The sequence below is a fragment of the Motacilla alba genome, chromosome 2, assembly GCF_015832195.1.
Source record: "Motacilla alba alba isolate MOTALB_02 chromosome 2, Motacilla_alba_V1.0_pri, whole genome shotgun sequence".
Classification (NCBI taxonomy): domain Eukaryota; kingdom Metazoa; phylum Chordata; class Aves; order Passeriformes; family Motacillidae; genus Motacilla; species Motacilla alba.
In genome coordinates this window covers 51,391,297-51,413,210 of record NC_052017.1, presented here as the reverse complement: position 1 = coordinate 51,413,210, position 21,914 = coordinate 51,391,297, and the positions used below count along the sequence as shown (strand labels likewise).

At 42.7% G+C, this 21,914-nt stretch overlaps 1 protein-coding gene across 3 annotated transcripts in view; it reads right to left on the bottom strand.

Moving 5' to 3' along the window:
* The window catches only part of EGFR (epidermal growth factor receptor), a 158,194-nt gene that overhangs the window by 32,461 nt on the left and 103,819 nt on the right, over nt 1-21,914 (bottom strand). For all 3 annotated transcript variants that reach the window (XM_038128769.1, XM_038128767.1, XM_038128770.1), the window contains exons 2-14: nt 16,376-16,527; nt 14,710-14,896; nt 13,927-14,061; nt 12,092-12,160; nt 9,748-9,866; nt 8,194-8,335; nt 7,397-7,513; nt 6,710-6,836; nt 6,538-6,611; nt 5,259-5,349; nt 4,301-4,500; nt 3,163-3,295; nt 1,716-1,815 (exon numbers count right to left, since the gene is read on the bottom strand). In XM_038128769.1, the coding sequence (XP_037984697.1) occupies nt 1,716-1,815; nt 3,163-3,295; nt 4,301-4,500; nt 5,259-5,349; nt 6,538-6,611; nt 6,710-6,836; nt 7,397-7,513; nt 8,194-8,335; nt 9,748-9,866; nt 12,092-12,160; nt 13,927-14,061; nt 14,710-14,896; nt 16,376-16,527 (1,646 nt within the window). The remainder of the gene's footprint in view (nt 1-1,715; nt 1,816-3,162; nt 3,296-4,300; nt 4,501-5,258; nt 5,350-6,537; nt 6,612-6,709; nt 6,837-7,396; nt 7,514-8,193; nt 8,336-9,747; nt 9,867-12,091; nt 12,161-13,926; nt 14,062-14,709; nt 14,897-16,375; nt 16,528-21,914) is intronic.

The window sequence follows — 21,914 nt, the reverse complement described above, 5'->3', positions numbered from 1 at the left end:
AGAAGACAGTTCCTGTTGCTTAAAGCTAATATTTTCTTGCATTACAATGTTGCTTCTTTTTCACCTCTGCCTTCTGTCTGGTTGGAAAACTTGCATTTTGCATGTTAAATGGGTAAGAATTTAATGACACCTTGATAAGGGGTTAGCTGAAAAGCAGACAGCTTGCTTGCTACCTGGTGCTATCTACTGTCACATAATTTAAAATAGTGGATATAGACCTCCCTGAAAAACTGGAATCAAATCATTAATTTTTTGGTTTCTCAGCACAGGTTTTTTTCCTCTGTTAGGAAGAAGCATAGGATGATGAAGGCAGCTCAAGGAGTCCATGCATTTTTTTTCCACTTTGAAAAGCACTTAGTTTGTATTTAAAGGCATTGCCTTTGGCCATTTTTGGCAGAACTGTTTTTATTAAGACTGTAACAGCACCATGAATGACCTAAATATTTCAAAGCTGGGGAACCAGCAATTGTGGACCAAATTCTACTGTGGAGAAAAACCAGACCAGAACCATAATGGGACACGTAAGACACACTGTAGGAAGATTCTTTTAATCACTGTAATCTCTAAGGGCCACTATAATAGACTGATTATTAGATGCTAGGAAAATATGGAACAGGGGGTCACTGCCTGAAGAAGTTTATAATGTAAATAACATGCTTGAGACCATGGTACTAGGAGGGAGGATGGAAATGCTTCACATAACTGAGCAGTGACTCTTCAAACTGATGATGGGTGTCTTTGTTCTTGACAGGACATGGTTAATTTTTGCAGTAGCCAGGAGGGGCATAGCTAGGACATGGGGGTTATTCTATACCCCCTCATGTATACCTCCTTCCCCCAAGGGTAGGGAGAAGCAGTTTCTTCTGGGGAGAGGGGCTTTCTTCTGGTTGAGCAAGCATGATAGAGGGAACAGTGGGGTAATGCTGGTTCTGAGCAATTAAGAGAGAATCCTTCACCTTTCTTATATACTGTTACTAATGTTACTGCTGTTACTGCTCCTTTTCTTATCTCATTGCTGTTTCCAGTAAATTGTTCTTATCTCAACCCATGATTTTTTCCCTCTTATGCCTCCAATTCTCAATGCCTTCAGCCTGCCCCAGGGGAAGGGGGAGAAGGAATAAGTGAGTGGCTTGTCATTTGGAGACTCTCAGTGGGAGTACTAAGCTGGGGAGTACCATTCCTAAACCACAACAATGAGCAAGGGTCAAACACTTAGAGGCTGCTGGAGGTGGCAAGAGGTGTTTCAAGAGTTGGGCTAAATAACACACACGTGGACCTGTGGTGGAAGCAAGAGATTTGATGTAAAAAAAAAAAAAAAAAAAAAAAAAAGAAAGAACTGGACTTTTGTAATTAAGATCTGAGTTTGATCTAATGTGTTCACACCAACTTGGAAGTTGAGTGGTTACATGTTACTCAAATTTTTGCCATATTTGCCAAAGTAAGTATTTTTTTTAAAAATAAAAAATTTAATATTTTAAAAAATATTAAAGACTCTACAATGTCTGTGACTGTGGGTTACCTGTCAGAAAATAAAACTAACACCCTGAGGTTTCCTATCCTGCTCCCTTGCCCCAAGATCTTGGCTTCTAACCACCCCCATTCTCTGCTTCACCTCAAATAGGGTTAAAATGAGACCTCAGGATTATCTGAACATGGGAAATACATATTAATATGTGATCTGAGACTCAGGTTTGCTAAGATGAATCTGCTCTTACAGGTCCAGTGCAGGTTGCATTGTACATGGTGGAGTTTTGCACCAGGCACTCAGGGTGGCAGGGGAGGCACTTGGAGTCCTTTTCAAATTCTCTTGGCTCCCTGGAAAACAACAACAAAAAGAGAAACAATTAAACCTTAGAAATTACAGCAAGTGATAAATTGTGGTCTTCTCTCCTTTTCTAGACTTTTCCACATTAGATTGAGATGATGATGGTGCTAAGACAGGAAGAGGGACCCTCTTGGCTACACCAGTAGCACTTGCTCGGTGCAACCAGGAGGACGTAAGAGTAAGGGAAATTTGGTTGACAGTGAAACACATGGCACTCCAGATTGCTCACTACAAATTAGTTTGCTTTCCCTTTTAAGCTAATGTCACAGAATACTCATACCATTTCTAGAGGCTTTTAAATGGTAGTGATGCAAAGAGATCAGCAAAAACAGTTCAAGTGATTCCAAGGCTACAAATAATAATTAGGAAAGTTAAACAGCAAGGCACTGATAATTAAATTCATGTCCTCTCTACAACACACAATGAATCATTAAAATATGAACGTTGGGAACAGATGGTTTTAATAGCAATAAAGCTGTTCCTCTTCAAGCAATAGTGTTATTAATTAAACTAAATCTACCCATCATTTGACACAAAATAATGCCCTGATTTGCCCTTCAGGTTATAATAGCTGCTAGAGGGAATTCACTTTAAAAAAAAGACAGCTGCTAAACTGCAAACCACTAGAGTAATACAAACATCAGAGGCATTAGCACTCTGACAAGTACTTGCTTAATACTCAGGAGCTTTAAAAGTCAGACTTTGTAATTTTGCTGCTAGACATGCCTTTTCCACCTACATCACCTGTTGAATTGACACACAAGACAGTAATATTTTTTCCATGTTCTGAGTGAGGCTGAGGCAATAATTTTGCCTGAAATTGCTGCTCTCAGTCATTTTCAGATGAAAGTTCATTCTCCCTTGACTGCAACTTTGCAAACTGCAAGGGTGAGCTGCTCCCCTGAGCAAATATAAGAGGAGGGAAGTCTACCAAGCAGTGAAGCCCCGGCTCGGGTGATGACTGAGCTCCCAGATTCTAAATGGCTCTGGCTCACAGAGTGTACTTGACATGACAGCCACAGTTTGAGCTTTAAACTCCTTTCTTTCTTATGGGAAGGAAGCCCAAGGTGTCCTTGGGCCTCCAGACAGTCTCCTTGTGGGCTTAAGGGGATGTTTTCTTAGCAGTCACCATGTCAGGAGCAAACTCCTAAGCAATACTGAATAGGGAAGGAGGGTACCTTAGCTAGGTACTGCATTCACACAACATCTCTGCGAGCTGGGGCAATCCCATGCAACCAGAGACCCAGCTTCTTGCTTTCTTTCTAGCTACAAGACATTTTAAAAACCAAAACCCCCACAACATCACCAAAACCTAAAGCACCCCTGAGACATCTTACCCTTGCAGGATGTTGCACTGTTTCACACATTCCTTCTGACGATCAAAAAACCTGCAGGAAAAGCAGTGGAAGGGCCCTGGGCCCCAGCAGCCTACATCTGAGCACAGGGGGTCACAAACATGCTTGGCAGCAGCTGAGAGAAAAAGAGGGACAAGAAAAGACATGAATGTCAAGGCAAGAGAGAGGTCAAACTCTCCATTCTCACTCCATCTGACCAACCGGTTTCCCCAGCCTGTTCCAAAACAGATATGAATGGTTCTGGTGGAGTGGAAGAGGAGTAATCATGCTTCTCTAAATCCAAAAGCCTGAAATTAAGTGATTTCTTACCATTCAAAATTCTCCTCTGTGACAATTTAACAGATGTATAATAAAGTTAAGTCAGGCTGAGGGAGCTGGGGATGTCCACCCTGGGGAAGAGACAGCTCTGGAGAAACATTATTGGGGCTTTTTTGTACTCAAAGGGCACTTATAACAACTTTTTAACAAGGCCTGTAGTGACAGGACAAGGGGAACTGCTTTTAAATGAAAAGAGTCAATAGATTTATGGATACAATGAAGACATAGTTACAATGGGTGGTGAGACACTGAGATGCATAGGGAATAGGTAGACGCCTAATCCCTCAAAGTTCAGGGTCAGATTGGATGGGGCCCTGAGCAACCTGGTCTAGTGAAAGACATCGCTGCCCACAGGCCTACATGACCTTTAAGGGTCCCTTCTCACCCAAACCATTCTGTATTTCTATGACAAATTTCTAAAATACAGCAAATTCATATTCTGCAAAAAGAAATAGATTTCGGCCCAGGGACCACAGTAGTCAATAGCAGTATGGTTGAACAACAGCTTCAACCTTGTCAAAAAAGGCCAGGTTTAGGAGTTTGCTTTTGTGTCCTTCAAGTGACGCGGCTTCACTATGTTCATAGTAGTGAAAAAGCTCCTGATTTGCTGGACACCACAAAGTCCACATTTTGGTAGGAAAAAAAAAAGTCCTCACCACTTTTATTAAAGCAGTATCACTGATGAATTTTGTAGCCAAAGGAACATGGAAAAAAAAGCCTAGCTTGAATCATGAAAACGCAAGGTTACTTTTGAATTTCAGCATGAGCTTTGATGGTGAGCAGGAATGCAGCACTAACTTACCACACTCATTTTTATCCCTATTCTGTAAAATCTTCGTTTTCTGGCTCTCAGTTGCAAACAGGCTGTGCCAGTCCATGGTGTCAGCATAGCAGAGGTTCTTGTTCCTCATAATGGCAACATCTCCATCACTTATTTCCTTGAGGGAGCGCAGCCCTAGGGACTGTATTTTCAAGTTAACAACAGCAAGGGAATACTGGCCACTAAAATGGAGATGGACAAATAGAAAAAACATGCAAGAAAGGTAATTAGTAAGCAGGATTTACTCAGCATGTTTTTCTTTTAGTTGTCAAATGCATCCTGCTGTGAATTGCATTTTCTTCAGGCAAGGTTCTGCTCAGCCTTCTAAACTTAATGCCACATACATGCCATGCCTATTATGTAACAACTGAAATACTCACATCGGTTTTGCAAGGGTTTTTTAAGCTAAAACTGTCAGGACACATGTGTTCCAACAAGTAAATGATGTGGAACAATGGTTGTAGGTAAAGTAGCTATTATTTTGTTCTTGCCCACCAAGTCACTCTTCCTCCTGGGGAAAGCCTAGGAGGGCACTTGGAAGCATTGCTGATGTCTGCACTGCTTGGCACCTTCCATCCACGACTGCCCAGCTACCTCAAATCCCATAGTGCTTCTGATCACATTATGACTTACCCTAGACTGTAAAGAGCATTTTCTGTCCTGCTTGTGCTTCCAGGATAGTGGGGGAAACCCTGGTCCTGAAAGCAGGCTCAGGGCAGCCCTCCATACATGGCACAGAGCGGAAGGTCCTTACTCCTAGGGCATATTATCTATGCTACAGAGATGAGAGATGGTGCTCTTCTCCTTGCAGGGTTTGCCCCATTTTGCATCAGTTGTGGGACACCTGAGTCTCACACTGCTTGCAACCTTGGTGTGCTCAGACAAGAGCAGCTCAAAACAGGGTTTCTCTTAGAGTGGCTGTGGCACATGATTTACTTACTGTTGCTTTGTTCTGCCTCGTATAATCTCCAGATTTTCAAAAGCATAGAGATCAGTAGCATTCTCAGGCCAGGCTTGAATTAACAAAAATCCTGCAAGAGGAAAAGAAGATTAAAAAATAACCATAATGGAAATAAACTCATTGTTAGCACTGGCAACAGAACCTTCTCCTGTAGCAAATCCTCCACCAGGAGAAGGCACTTGTACTTTCCCTATGCTTATCTGAAGGATCTCGAGGTCTAACATGACATTTTAGGGAGCAAGGAGATATTTTTAAACCCTGTTTAATAAACAGTTTACTTCTTAGCCCACCATGAGGGCTTAGGAGTGCAACAGAGCATGTCGGTGAGCCGCACATCCTGCCACACCGAGTCACCAGCAACGATGGCTCTTGCCAGTAGATACCCTGGCTGAGAGGCTGCAGGCTCTGGATCTGTGGCAGAAAGGCAGCACCCCATATCGTTTTTCAGCCAACCTCAAGGAAGAAAAAAACTGAAAAGCAGGAACAGAGCAGAATAGCTACTTGTAGTGGATTTTCTGAGGCAAGCAGAATTTCCCACTCAGCTGAGGTGTTTGGGAGGAAGGGGAGAATTTGGATAATTGCAGGCTGCTGTACGAAGCTCTGCAGTTAGTCATTGCTATCCTGAAGGGAGCCACACAGGTGAGAGAGAAAGCAAAGGAGAACTGGAGTTGTGTTTGTAGACCCAGCCCCGATGTTACATTCATTTCATAATGTGCTGAACACAATTACTTTTAATTGATACTTGGTGCAAGACAGTGGCTGAGTGCTCCGCTGGCTGCTTTGTGCTCATGGAGACACATTCACCCCAAGGAAGAGCTCATCAGGCTGGAGAGGGTGTCTCCATAAGGATGACGCAAGCCACTCAGCACGCTTCCCTAAGGAGCTGCTGAAAGGTTTTCCACAAATAGAAACACACTTGGCTTTTTTTAGCTGGAGTGGCACGCCTCTGCATCACCACATGCTTCTTGGGTGGCTGAGGATCTCCACTGCTTTTACTCTTCTCTAGGGCTGACAGTTCAGCAGAAGGGATGTTCTGGCCAAACCACACACCTTGGATGGAAGACCAGTATGGGTTATGTGGGCGTAATGCTGGCAATGTGCTGCTGACCACCTTGCTTAAGAGTGACCCTTGTTAGCTCAGAGACAAGAAACACTTTGCATGCACTTCTCTTCATGTACTTAAAAAATTTCCCTCCTCCCCATTTGTGTTTTTGGCAGTATCAGTCAAAAAACACCTCAGCTTAAATTCACTGCAAACCTGATATTTCTTTGACTGTTTTGAAGACATCCAGTTTCTTGGGATCCAAAGGTAGGGTCTTCGTGAAGGCATCACTGAAACAAACAGAATGAGAAATTGGGAAAAGAACAGCTTAGCCTGGATTTCCCCTAGCTTTTTTCTTCCAGTGCTTGATAGCCAGCAGGTAACTCACCCTAGAAATGCAACTGGGAGAATGCTGACGTCCCCATTGATCTTCGTACAGTTTTTGAAGGAGTCGATATTTGTGGCATTTATGGAGAGGATCCCTTTAAGTTCACCTATTCCGATTCCATTGCACACTGTTAAAGGAGAGATACAAAAGTGAAGCCCAGTCACATGTCAGGGTAGAAACACAGAGGTGCCACAAGTTCAGGAAGAATTCCTGTATGGTCAAACTGACCACTCTAAGATAAGTATCATAGATCTTTTGCCTATTTTTGCTTTTTAGAAAGTGACACAGGATAAGTGCTTCCTGCTTGCCCAGCTGTGCAGCTCTGGTCTGAGCTGAGCTGGTCTGCACATCTCTGCACACAGGCTCTGGCACATTCCCGTCTCTCTTTGTCCCATTTCCATTCCCCTTGATGAGACACAGGGAAGGACATATGGAGGAGAAGACTGATGGGCAAGATATACATGCACACAACACACAGTTTCAGCTACATACTTGTGGTGTATCCCACTGGGAGAGCATGCTCCACAGTCATGCTTCCTGATCAAACCCCTTGTCAGATCTCCAGACTATTACTGGATCTGATTTGTATTGAATTTGCACTTAACTAAGATCAGAACTCCTGCACTTCTCCTAATAAGTTCTCTATCATCCCAAAGCCTCACTGTTTTTTTCCATGCTTTTTTTTACCTTTGCTGCATAGCCCATCACACTTTTTGCACTTCCGAACACCATTTTCTTCCACTTCATAAGTATCAGCATTGCACGAGCGAACGCAGGAGCCGTGGTCTGTCACCACGTAGTTGTCTGGAAAAAAAAAAGAAACAAAGGTGACTGAAATACAAGAGGGATGCTTTGAGGGCCAGACAAGCACTTCAAGACTTCTAAGAAAAAAGGGCTTTGAGCTTTTGGCACACTCAGGAAAGTACAAGCATTAACTATGAACATCATAAATATCATTTGAAGGTAGATGAACATACAGTGCTATCACCATTTTACAGGGAGGGGAATGGTCACAACAGGAGGATGGCACACATTAAAGTCCTGATGGATTAAAAAAAAAAAAAAAAAAAAAAAGGAGATGGAACATCAGGAAAGGAAAAGCAAGCATCTGCAGAGAAAACAATGATCACAGGCCTTGAGATGGAGTGTTAAAATAAATTACTTTTTAACAGTCCTAATTAAGAACCAGTTAAGAGTTGATAATGCTTTGGTAATCCCATATAGCCATTGTTTTAATGGCTTTTAGAAGACACCTTTCTCTTCACCAAGAGAAAAATTTTCAGAAGTCAAAATGCAAAAATTTAAAACCAGGCAAAGTGATGGATGCAGACTGTTTCAAGAGACTCACTTTTTCATCTGTTCCCACTGAAACTGAAGAGAAGTGCTTTGTCACCTGACCACAACACAGAGGGATAACATAGGATCCTTCCCCCTTTTCTCCAACTCCCCACCTCCTCTGGGGCTGCAACCTGAAATGAACTTACGTGGACATTCCTTCACACAAGTGGCTCCGAAGCTGTATTTTCCTTCAGGGTTCACATCCATCTGGTAAGTGGTGGGGTTATACAGGACCAATGGGGGACACGTATCCTTGCACGTAGCATCATCCCGAAACTTGCGGCATGCCTGTCATTGAACAACAGCACCCAATAAACTGCCTTTTCCTTAAAAAGTGACAATGATTTTACTGTCTTCAAAACAGTCTGATGGCCTCATCTGCTTCCTGCTTAGCTCTAATGGAAACCCCAAGCAGCTACAAGGATGGTCCCTCAGGCTTTGAAATTGAAAGGTTGCTTCAGGCTGGGCAATGGAGTTCAGTATTTTTTTAAAAAAGAAACCAAGAGCTTTTCTTTTTCTGAACAAGAAACCTTGGCACTCTGGTGGAGAGCTGCTGGGATTCACATGGGAACAGGAGCAAATCTGCATGTCTTAGACAGAAAAATTTTCCCTTACAAGCAGCAACCAGATCAAGACAAACTGTACTTTTCTTGGCCAGTTTTAAATAACCTAAATCAAATCAAGTCCTTTCCTGCCAATTACTGACTTTTCTGGCTAAATATTAAACTCAAGCCATTATATTTGGCTGCAGGTAATGAACAATTTAGCAGGCATTTATGAAGGGCAAGTTGGTTCTTCCAATCTAAATCTGCATTAAATTAGTAATGACTCTCTTTTTCCCTTTCTTCTCCCCTGGCTTTCCAGATGAGAGAGAGTAACTGTGTTCCCTGTGAGCCAGAAAGGGGATCATAGCCATCTTAAAAGGAAACCAGGAACAGAGGTAACAACAATAAAATCCAGGTCGGACAATTTCTATGGTGATTTCTGAGATATCACTTAATTCTGAATGAAGTGTAGCGCAAACGTGGGGAAGAGTTAAAACCACAGCATACACCAAACACCTGAAACTCTTGTGGAAAAGCAATGGGACCTTTATTCCCTAAAGAAGCTCCATTTGTTTCTTCTCTCTTCACTGCCCCAGGGCTCCCCAAATACAGCGCTTTTGTGGCAAGTCAAAAGCAGAAAGGGAAACCTGGATTTCATGCATGAAGTTCGGGGAAATGCAAAAAAAATGAAGATCCATCACTTCTTTACTTCCCTTACAAGTTCTTGCTTTAGTAAACCAAGATTACTACTGACTAGTGCTAAGGAGCATAAGGCAAAGCTGTGTGGCCTGAATAACTGCAGCACCGTGGGGGCAGCTGTGGGCCTGTTCATGTGGGGAATTTGCCTACAGCAAACACCTAGATGCTCTGCAACAACGTTGAGCTCACTGGGCAGTCAAAGGCACTAGCACTGGTTTGGAACACACTAGGAAGGTCCATGGGCAGAGTTAGTAAAGACCAGCTCAGAGTGCTCCGAAGTTTGTGTCATCTTCCCTCCCAACAACCACCCATGTGGGGAAGCTCTGGAGCACCCTCCAGGTCAGCATCTCTCAGGAGGCTTTCTGGGGCTGAACAAGACTAGAGGACATGCAGCTGGAAGCCCTGCTCGCCATGTCAGGGATTGAAGCCATTGTGGTGGTGGTGCAGCATCATTACCAGGCAGTCACTCTCCCGAGGCCCGGTGCACCCCGCGGCACACTGGTTGTGGCAGCAGTCGCTGGGCACCTTTCCCCTGCACCGACCAGAGCACTGCTGAGCACAGATGACTTTTGTTACTGGAAGATACAAGAAAGAATGAAAAACATCAGCTGTACTTGCTGTAATGAGATCAAGAAATATGGAGAAAAGGTCTGGTGCAGGTTCTGTGCTAGATTTTCCTCACGGGACGTTCTGTCCTCATTTAAGGCCAAAGTTTGGGAGGGGTGAGAGCGAGTGTGGGTGGTGGTAAGAAGGGGTCATGTTCAGCCTGTAATTATCTTGGCTCTTATGAGGTGCTAAGAACTCTGATCCCAGCCAGGAAATATGTCCTCCTTAGAAAGAACAACCCTGTTGCAACAATGCCTAGACCAAGTAAACCTCTGTGACGGTGTCATTGCATCTTATAGGTGGGCAACAGAGACATGGAGACATCTGTCTCCATTTCATTGAGAAAATTTACTATTATTGGTGCTAACTTTGGGAAAAACAATGTGACAGAATTGCCAGGACTCCGTACTATAACTGGAAAATATACATTGTAGGTGTGGTGCTGTAACATGGCCTTTTAATGCACTAAAATATTTCCAAAATTTGTAGAGATAGGGGAGACTCACTCAGCAAGCAGATTTCATATGCACATTGAATTATTTTTCTTTAATGTTCAAATCCTTGGCCAAATTTTATCTTCATTACACAACTCCCTCAGGGTTTGCACCAGTGCAACAACCCAAAGGAAAGAACTGGCCCTGGTCCAGCTTTTTGCAGGGAAGCAAAAACTGCCTGCAACATTTTGTTGAGAATTGGGAAAGCTTCTCCATTTGAATAGCAAAGCAGAGAAAAGGATAATCAGAACAATTTTTTTTTAAACACACAAATGAATGGCTATCATGTTTTTGTACCAGATATCCAAAATGGGATTGTTTTGTTCTCTAAAAAAAAATACTGATCCACGAAGCCTGGCACAAGCTGCCAGAAGAACCTGATGGCTACTCTGCTTCATACAGCATCCTGAGCATTTCAGCTGTGCACTGTGCTAACTGTTATCAACTTCACAGTTGGCACAAATGAGTTACAATATTATCAGAAATTCCTGCAAGTCTGAAAACCATGGTTGTTAATTAACAGAAAATTATTTCCAAAAATAGCCAGCTACAGGGTATATAACAGTGATTTTTTTTTTTTCAAAATCATATATTCTTTTTCCATTACACAGTTCTGTATCCAAACTGTATTATTTTATTTTTCCTTGTAGACCTGTAAGTAAGGTACTATATTTTCAAGGAAACAGATTATTTCCATGGTATGCATTAGCTTCTCTGATAGCAACTCCTCCATTCAACTAGAAACAGGGGAATAAAAGGCACATTGTTCTACATGAACGGCATTTTGATACAATTTTTTTCATAAGAATTAGCAGGGGAATAAAGCACCTCATCACTTTGATAACTATTGACTAGAGTTTCCTGTTGGAGACATATATTACATCAAACAATTTTACTTCATATAGAGTGTCCCACGTTCATTTCCAGAAGAAAGAGACGTATCCCCTAAACTTTCCCACATATGGAAATGTGGGATACATTTTCAGTTGGCCAGATTCTCAAATGCCTGGAGAGGCGAGCAAGAGCTCACAAAAGATTTTGTTTCATGCACTCGTCAACTTCCTGATTCCAGCGAGGGTTTGTAAATGCTGGAAGCTCGCAGGGCTGAGACCTGAGGTTTCGCAAGGTCCTGGGACAGCTGTGCAGCTTCAGCTGCAGGAATCAACCCAGGAAGGGCTTTGCATGCGCAGCCACTGTCCACCCCAAGAGCCAAACTGCAGAGCCAAATGACAAAAACTGAAGCTTGCACTAAGTGAAGACAGGAAAGGTATATGCTCCTCTTTCCTCAAGCTCTAAGTCATACAAATTTGGCTTGATATTTGCAGACAAAAAACTTGGGTTCAGGTGACTGTTTGCAATGGAAAACTGAATGTAGGATGTTGCTTTTATTTGCATTATGTCTAGATCAGCAGTTTTTCCACTAAACTTTTCACAAAACAAAACTCAGTGTATTTCCCCACTTTTTAGAGAAAAAAAAAAAGCAGTGAAACAAATTGTCATGGTGTTCCTCCTCAACCTTTTCTTTAGGAAAAATAAACTGTTGCAAAACCTCAGGCCCTTGTAAATGGATGTTTCTGCTGCTCTCTTAGAATCAAGCAAGCATCCTACCTGCATAATTACGGTTAGTTTTTCAGTAGACAGAAATGTAGTACGTATGTTAAGAGCACATAAGCTATTTCTTAACTAAACTGCAGGCTTACATGTCTGGCAGTTTTGTTCACCAGGGCCCCAGCAATGGTCTTCTGTGCAGTTCTGATGGCATTTGGGACCTAAAACACAAGAGACAGTGTAATGTTCTGTAAATGAAGAAAATAACAATGTACCTAGAACAACAGCAAACAATGACTTGAGATTTCCTTCCTGATAAACCAAGGTAGGAAGCACCTACATAACAGTGCTCAAAAAATTTGAGAGCTGAATTCGTTCTCCTTTGTTCACCTCTGCTTTCGTACGTGCAGTTCTCCACCTCCACACCTTTGAGCAAGCGAGCACAATACCCAGCCAGTCTAGCTTACGAAAGAGGCACATTTTTCCCAGGAACAGGAATCTCAGCTACTGCCCGGCTGGCCCTTCTGCTGGGGTTTTCATGCAATGGCAAGTCACCACTGGCTTGAAGTCAGGCATGTGCCAGCTGCTCACTACAGGCCACATGTAAATCAGTGTTTCTGAACCAGGCAGTTCTAAAAAGAAAACAAATCCAACTGGATTCACAGGCAACTGCCAGCTACTCTGACCACAAAGTAATTTGACTTGTCTGCTTTGTGCCCTCCTCCCATCCTTTTGCCAAAAATACTCCTTGTGCAGGACTATGCTGCAGATGGATGATTAATGGAGAGGTGGGCAGGATGGACAGATACCTTGCCTGACCTCGAGGGCTCAGTGCTGGGTTCTTTCCCATTCTTCCCTCCTTGCTCTGTTCTTTCTTCTTCTTTCTCTTAATGACAAGCATAGTCCCAGAGAAACAACTTATTTAAGAGTATGGGATTATTACTAAAGCCATAAAGGGCTGTCTTAGCAGATTAATGCAGAATTCACAACGTTCAAAAGACATTTCCTACTCGAGCGTTTCTTCCCACTAACAGCATGTGATTCTCCTTCCCCCCGTCAACCATCAAATAGCTGAACAAATGCCAATACTTGTCCAAGAGTTGATTGATTTGGTGTGGGACCAAAGAACTTTATTTTTTTTTAAGTTGAAAAGTTAAAGGTTAACATTTCTGTGGTGTTCAGAGCCAAACTCCTGTGCTGACATGTATAGTTTGCAACTCCTTGATTACGCCAGGGCTCCATAGCAAAATAAGTCAACACAGAAGTTGGCTATTAGCTCTCAGGCAATTATGCAACTGGAAGAAGATAAAGAAAATATGTTTTCCTGCCAATTTATAGTGCCAGAAATGAAATGCTCAGAAATGAAAATAAACCCTCCTTTCTGTGAAATGACTGGGGATTTTACGAGGGACTCATAAGGCTGAAGGATTAGCTTGAGCCTGCTTTAAGCATATGCTGTACAAACTTTTAAATATCCCCTCATCTCCCTGTTGATCTGAAGTGTCAGATTTATCTACCTGTTTATTAATACTTTTGCCAGGGTAATCTGTGCAGCCCAAAACAGGAGAATTTTATTGCATTACTTGAGCCTTAGCACTAAAAAGGCTTCAAGTAACTCCATCAAGCTACCCATATGGTTTTTCTAGACCAGAGCCTTACAATGTAAACAGAAAATTGCTGGAAAGCAAATGGATGCATGTTTTTCTTAGCTGTCTTTCTGAGCTGAGCACATATGCAAGGTACTGTCTTAAATCAAGAGGAACATTCCCAAGAACTTTACTGAGCTATGAGTTAAGGACCTAACTATCATAAAAAATTATGTCTTAGGCCAATGGTGCAGAAATGAAAGCACTTCTCTTGGAACAGAGCTGGGTGGCCTTTGTTAGAAATTATTGGACCAGGAACCCACTGCATGAAAGATGGGATGTTCATTTTACTCTCTGAAATGGAGAAGGACACATAGCACTTCTTGTAAGTTATTACTCACAAGAAGACAGGTTGCTTGCAAATTCAAGCACTGTGGGAGGTTTCTTGCTTGTGTCAATGATGTCATTCCAAAGAACAGTATCCATGTTGCACAGTTTGGGGTTGTTGCTGATTTTAACACCTCCATTGAGAATTTCTGTCAAAGAAATAAAAAAAAAAATTGCTAAGTGAAACAAATCCCTTTTTTTGCCCCAGAGACATCCCCAAAATGTCTCTGATCTAAAGAAAGAGAAATAAGTTACATCTTTCTCCACCTCAGTCACATGGTACTGACAGAAAGGAACAACGTGCAGGGCATCAGCACTCCTGATCGTGTAACTAACACCCAGATCAGACCGACAGGCTCTGCAGAGTCAGTTTTTCTTGGATTCCACCAAAATGCCACTGTATGTAGTCCTCTGCCTGGTGCCACGTCTAGGGCCCACAGAGGTCAGCAGAGTAGGAACCGCTGGTGTGCCCAGCCAGAGACACACATATTACCAGTTCCAGGGATCTAACAGAAAATATCTATATGTATGCACTGGAATCAAATAATACAAAATAACAAATGGATGCTTCTTTGCCAGTTTCGGGAACAAAGATGAATCTTGATGAGTTTTCTTTGTCTTTTGCAGAAGACTGGCTAGCAGGAAAGCAATTAGAAAACTACATTCAGATCCTTGCTTTTAAAGCGCGTTTTGATGGCCCATGACTTTGAGAGGCAATCTCCAACAGATCTTGACACCACTAAGCTGACAGTTGAAGCTGGCTTTAGAGGTGCCTCCGCTTCTTGCTCGTGTCTCACCTGAAAGCCGCTTCATCGGCAGCTGTCGGAGTCCCTGGGTTTTATTCATGTGGTAGTTGGATAAAACAGCCAGGGCGTAAGAGTTGTCATACAGCACATTGCCTCGGATGATCTGGAGGTTTTCGAGGGGAATGACATCCACCATGTTAAGGGCGATGAGCACGTAGCCTGCAACCTCCTGTATTGTCTGAGATTGCAACAGAAGAAACAAGGGGCTTAATCCATAGTACTCTTCAATAACGGCTTTCCTCCTCCCACTCCTCCAATCCACCACCTTTCAATTTTAAGGAATGAGGGACCACCTAATCTCATTAAAAATACATAAATCTAAGAAGAAAAAGGGGCAAATGTGCAAAACCTTGGTGGTTAAGCATGTATAAACTCACCCTTTCAGCAGCTACTAGGGAGTCATTCCAAAGGTCCAGCATACCCCTGTTCTGTCCCCAAGTAAGGGTAAGTGGGGCTGACTAGGGGATGCAGGAGAAAAAGGCAAACATGTATGAAATGGCTAAGTGTGATGCTTCCCAGAAACACTTGCCTAGCCTTCAGCAACTGGCAGCACACAGATGCCCCCTGATTCAGGCATTTATATGGTCTCTTCTGTGCCCCTTCCCGTGCTCATCAGAGGGGAAGACTAGGCAAGCTTCTCCTTCTTAAACAATATATATCTTTACAGGGCAAAAGGACAAGTGAGGTACTGTCCCTGCATGTGGGTTAATTCCTGTCTTGCACTGTGAAATGTATGCATTTCTATCCCCTACAAAAATCACTGCAAGTGAAAACCCTTCAGGCTACTAAGGATATTTTCCTTTTCTATGAAGACTACTAGTAAATTTTCAAGAGACTTGTTATGTTCCTCAGAACCCTGAGCTCCCTGATCAGGTTGTGTTTGGGAAAGAAGAATGGCAATACCATCATATTTGTAACCCATATGTTCAAACTGTAGATTTTTTGATATTGCTTGTTACTTGCTGGTGGAGGACCTGGAGGTCCTCATGTCAGCCATCGCTCCTCCCCATGCCACGGCTGTGTTTAAACATCCATCCTCTGTTCACTCCCTCCTCAGCTTGCCTTAATTTGCCCATGAACTTGTGCACAAAACAAATGTTGAGATGGGCGTAGCCCATGTGTCAATCACAGTGGATTATCTTGAAGATCACTTCAAGAATCCATGTGGGAAGTTATTGCACAGGACTTGACTGCCTGCTGAGGGTGTGAGCACTTCAGGCTGGAGAGGCACTCACAGCTATGGCAGGGGAAGGGATCGCAGTTTAGAGGGCAGGGAAAAGGCCTCCACACTTCACAATCTGCCATTTGCTTTGTGCTTTGCTTTGCCCAGCAGCACCACAAAGCCTTTTGCTCTCTGAGAAGTGAGATAATAGGTAATAGGATGTAATTCTAATTATAAATAAGAAGAAAACCATCTGCATGGCACCCAGCACAGTGCTTGAAAAGCTATTTCTCAAAGTACCTGACTTCTTTAGTAGGGTTGAGTGCATCCTGCAGCCTACACGTATGCTTAGACTGTAGGCTGTGATTACTCTGACCTTAACTAGCTATGTTTTTGGATCACCACAGAATTTTATGAGCAGCTGATCCTTTGCTCTTAAAAAATGGAGTAGGATTTGTTGAAGCAGAGAAGACCCCATTGGCCATGAACACTAACCTTCAGGAAAGAGAGGTCACGATTGTGCTCCACATATGTAATCTCCAGGTTGCTGAGTACCACCTCGCAATTGTTGTACATCCTCTGCAGGCTGGTAAAATGGTCTTCCACATGTCCCAGTTGGGTCAGCTTGTTATTTGTCCCTTGACAAACTGTGGAGGAAAGGAGAAAGCTCTATGAAGGAACGGAAAAATTAACTACAGGGCAAAGACTTGTTGCTTGCTTATCTTTAAAAGCACTACAGTAAGTTAAGCATCAGCTTCATAAGAAACAAGAGCATTATTTGTCATGACTCCACTGGCCATAGCATAGGAAGCATACAGTGTTTCCCAGGGACAGAGATATACCAGAATTTAGAGTTGGAACAACCCTCCATCACTTTCTGTTATAGAAAAGCTGCAATACAAGACTTTTGTATGTAGGGAGCACTAAGTTTTCTGCATCACAGACATAACTCAGTTCCTGAAGAGAGGACATTGATACAGTTCCACTGAACACTACTGAAACTGGCATGCTGCCAGGTATGACCACGGGTGATTTTCCTGAGGACCTATTTTACATTACTTTCAGGGGCATTGGGTCTCCTTGTAAGCTTAGAGAGAGGAAGGGGGGCTTCCTGAAGGGCCCCTTAAGGTAAAAATTCAGGTTTTAAAGTCTAACTGAACCTCCAGGGCCTACACATCTCTTGCCACTCTGACATTTTGGGAGTATGACAGATTCCTGGGAGATTTTCTGGCATATTCATCTTTGGCACTCAAATCCACTTCTGCCTAGTGGAGAAGGAAGAGGTGTCACACAGAGCACCACTGAGATTCCAAATATTTATAACAGCACGATGGAAAAATTAATCCCCTCCTGAAATTATATTACTCTGCTTTATTAAATCTAGATGAACTGAAAAAAGTTATCCCCATTGTATTTGATTGCAATGAATGAGCAAAATGCAAACTTGTTCTGAAGAAAAACACCAGACACAACCCTGAAAAATTCTGTACTCATACAGTCATTCCCTGTGCTATCCCTACAGGGGTCAAATGAACACATCTCTCAGTTATGCTAATATAGAGCAAAGGAGAATGATATAGAAGACAATGTGGTAAAAAACTTCACAACCCCTTCCAGGGGCTCCTTCAGCTCCACTTTGCTCTTTGGTGGGAGCAAAAGGAGGCTGTTATCTCATTGTTTGCATAATGCAACCCCAGCCTGACTGCACAGCTTTCCATATTGAAAGAATTATATTCTTTTAACTTGGAGAAATGAATACATGAAATGATACTTTTGTAAAGCCATACAGAAACACCAGTCACAAACTGGGGTGCTGCAAAGCAAATAACAAAGACTCCTGACAAAGCTGGAAATATGTTTCGGTTCTAGTAACAAAAGACAACACCTGTTGAAGATTTACCGAACAACTGATGCTTTATTAGTAGGAAAAACAACATAATGACAGTGATAAAAACACACTTACCAATCATCAAAACTATTCAGTGAACATGTGGTACTTCTCAGTACAATCATCAGCATTGGGAGTAACAGTGATAACAGACTAAATACTCTGGACCATGTTTAAAGCAAGGCTTTTCACTCACATTCCTCAGTTATTTCTCATTACACATCTAGAGAAACATTATAGTGTTTGGAATCAGAGCGGCAACTGCTGGTAAGTGGGAACACTGTGATGAGGTGTGAGTACATCATCTAAGCTGCTTGACCCTCTCTATACATTTTCAATTTCTGAAATTTTTAACACTTGCTTTAGAAATTCTAAGAGAGATTTTCTGTTTTAGTTTCTATTCCCATTTCTAACTTAACTGTTGCATTGTGTTCATACTTCAAATCTGTCTTTGCTGTCTGCTTCAAGTAAAAGGACCACAAATTATCAGAGTCATGGGTAGGGTTTTATTCTGTGCAGTGGTCACATTTTGAAAGTTAGAAATACTGCCGTATGGCTAGCCTGCTCTGGAGAATGTGTTGTTGCTGGGAACAAGGATGAGGAATCTTTGAACTGACTGGAAAAGTCAAGGAGTCATCCCAGAGGGCATCCTGAACTTTAGGCAATGTTATCCTAAAACCAAGGGAAAACCAGTAATTACAGATTCTCACACTGTTCAAAACCTCAGCTTGGATGCTCAATTAAGGCATCTCACATCAGATCTTTAGAACAGTGTGATTTTGGAAAGCACTCCAACACAGTGCAGGAGCAGGTGCAGTTTAGCCTGCTCACAGAAATAAAAAATATGTCATCCTGCTATGGTCTTCAGTGTCCCCAAATGTACCTGATGCACTTGTTGCATCTCTCAGGTAACCAGCAAAGATCTGGCCCAATACTCAAGACAGGCCAATGCAAAAGCTGCAGTGTTTATGCTACACCTGAAGCAAAGGATGGCTGGAAGGAGGAGCTTTCCCTGGTGGCATCCTCCTGGCCACCAGTGCCCTTGACTGATTCTATGCAGCTAGGCACCAGTCAGACCATACAATAAAACAGCCCAGTTTGCTGAAACAGCCACTAAGACAAACTGCACTCATTTAAATGTGCTTCTCTTGGGATCAGACAAGTGTTGGAGCTCTGAACTTGGGCCAGCTGTCTTGAGAAAAACAGACTTTTTCACTGCTTCAAGACTGAGGCAGCAGTCAGAGGGCATGGTTACTCTTGCACTTCTCCCTCTCCCTCTCCCATGGGACCTCTCAGGGAACCATGCCAAAGAGTTGATCCAAGCTACAAATAATATAGGACAATAAATAAATAATTGGACAGAGAGTATTTTTAGCTCAGGAAAGCTTGTTGATGTGGTTCACCGTGATGCTCCATGCATTGGAAGCAGCTCAGAGGACAGAGCAAGGAGGCAGAAGCAAATAGGCAAGAGAAAGGGCTTCCCTGCTTCTGAAGCTGCAAAGGGAAACCCAGTATAACAAGCTCTGAAAAGGCTTCAGCTTGGTATCCCAGGACCTACTTTTTTTCCCCTGAACTGTGGGCAGAGAGCACTTTGGTGGTTCTCTACCAAAATCATGCAAAACCACTGGTCCCCTCCTCACATCCTCCATCCAGTAAACAGTAGCTGTAGATGAAATGTTAGTTACGATCTGGAGAGTGGAATAAAGAGGGCTGCTTCTGTTAAGACATCAACAGTATGTGGCTGTCAGAGCATCAGCCAGAACACCTCAGTGGAGCTTTCTCCCTCATGCACAAATTTTTGTTTGTGCTAAGAGATATAAGGGATCTAAGCACATCCACAAAGTGAACTTCATCACACCAGTATTTACCAAGTGAGAACCTGGGTCATAAGCAGTATATACTGAGCAAATAAAACCCAAATCAAACAAAACAAGGTAAATCCCTGAAGCAGTATTATCGAGCTCAGGCAACAGCGCAGAATAATTTTCCAACTAGAACATTTGAAAAGAAAAGAAAATGGCCTGCTTGTATCTGATGAATAACACCATTCCTGCAATTTCTTTGCTTATGGAAACTGTTCTAAAAAGATACACGCTATAATTATCTGTATACAATATCACAGTGTGAATGCCACTCTGGCCAGAGGCTAAAGCACAGACAATGAGGTACTCGCCTTGCTCCGCAGAGTTTTAAGTGGGATGTGCATGCTTGAGTGGATGGAATTTATTACGATTTAACCTCTATTGAACTCAACCAGTTTGCCCTCCAAAGGACAGATTCTGCTGCCACATGCAATACCTTCATCATGTAATTTTGCTTCAATGTGTAGCAAAGCCAGCTCTATCCAGGTTTAGGAGTCAGTGGGGGGCATGGATACTTGCATGGTACTGCTGGAGGTTATGGTAGCATGTACCATATAATATATGTTCTATGTGGACATTTACACATTTTAGCTAAAAGGGAGAGTAAAACATTGAGTGTGAGAACATCCCTGACCAGTAAAAAAGCCAAGAGCCAGAACTGAACTGCAGGGCATGGGCTGATTCCTGAAAGATGAAAGCTTTGCTTTTATCTGTGATGTTAATATAATAAAAACACAACCCGTCTGGAAAGTTTTGACACAGAGGGCACGTCCCAAGAGGCTGCTGTCTGTCGCAGCGCTGAGAGCAGGGCTGCATGCTGGGAGTGCAGATCCTGCTCCAGACAGGGTGATCTGCTGGGCCCTTAGTGCCCCAGCCACCACTCCTGTGACATGGGGGCAACCCAGAATTCTGCAGGGCAGCATCATGGGATTACCACCATGAAGCATTTAAATTCTATGTGATACAGATTTTAGCCCATATGCCGCAATTCCTGAATGCCAAAGTGATGTTTTCTTGAATCAGCTGCAGCATTACCTCAACAGACAGCCTAACAAAAATTTAGATATTGCTGAAATGACCCATATTCAGGTGCTGTACAAGGCAGCAGCAATCAAAGGGCTCAGGAAAGTGGCACACTACACTGACAAATGCAAACTCATTGAATTTAGTGGTTATGAAATGTGCAGGGTTGGCTGTTCTGGCTACTAAAACCTTCTGTGTGTCCACAGACATGCTTGTTCGTTCCCTTCTCTGCCTCAAACTTGGACTTACAGGAGTATTTCTAGGTGATGCAAACTGCATCACCCTCTGCAACCCTTTGCACCTTGACCACTTTTTCCTTGTGCAGCCTGAAGTAGTAGCATGAAACCAAAGCATTTCTTAAATGGCATTTTCCCCAAGTGATGGTAGGGAGACAGAGGGCATTCATACAGCTGTAATGCTAAGTGACAATATTTTCCCAAATCCATACAAGCTCAGATTAAACAAAATGGTCCCTGCAGCAATTGCACTGATACAAGTAAAATCTGTTTTCATCTTTTCCCCAGAAAATCTCTGATTACTGAAGTCCCAAGCCTGTCACGCATATTTGCCCCAGACTTGAGAAAAACCTCAGAGAATGCTTTGAAACCAAATTACCACCAATCCCCAAATCACCCTCTGTTTCTATCCATGCTTAGCCTGTGTTAGTCTCCCTTCAGCTCTGATAGACACATCAAAATAGTAACTCACAAAGGCAATTTCAGAGATATGCAAGTCCATTTCCGTGCTTCATATGTCACTTACAACTATATATGCCCTAGTATGATAAATGTCTGTACTTTTGCATGCTTTCCAGCCATTACTGACAATAACACAAAACTTGTAGATAAGGGATGTTTATTAAATCTGACAGTGCATTTATAAATGTTCCTCTCTCCTCACTCGTTAGCAGTAATTTCACTTTTGATTGTTTTTAGGTACTTAATGGAAGAGCAGTACCTTGCTGGGTGCTTGGTTGGGATACAAAGCTGCCACGGAATGCCTGGGGGGATAACACTACTACTGGGTATGCTACCATCAGTGCTGCCCACACCCCATACACCTTCATCAGAGTGTGGGGGAAAATACCTTCCAAGTGAACTGGAATAACTTTATAGGAAATATTGCTCAATTTGGGTCTGTATGAGCAATCACACCATCCCAGCCCTTGCCCCTTGTATCCCCTGGATAACTCCTGCACAACACAGAAGGGATCCTGGCCATACCCTGCATCTCCATGATCTTTCCTGGGGGGAAAACTGTT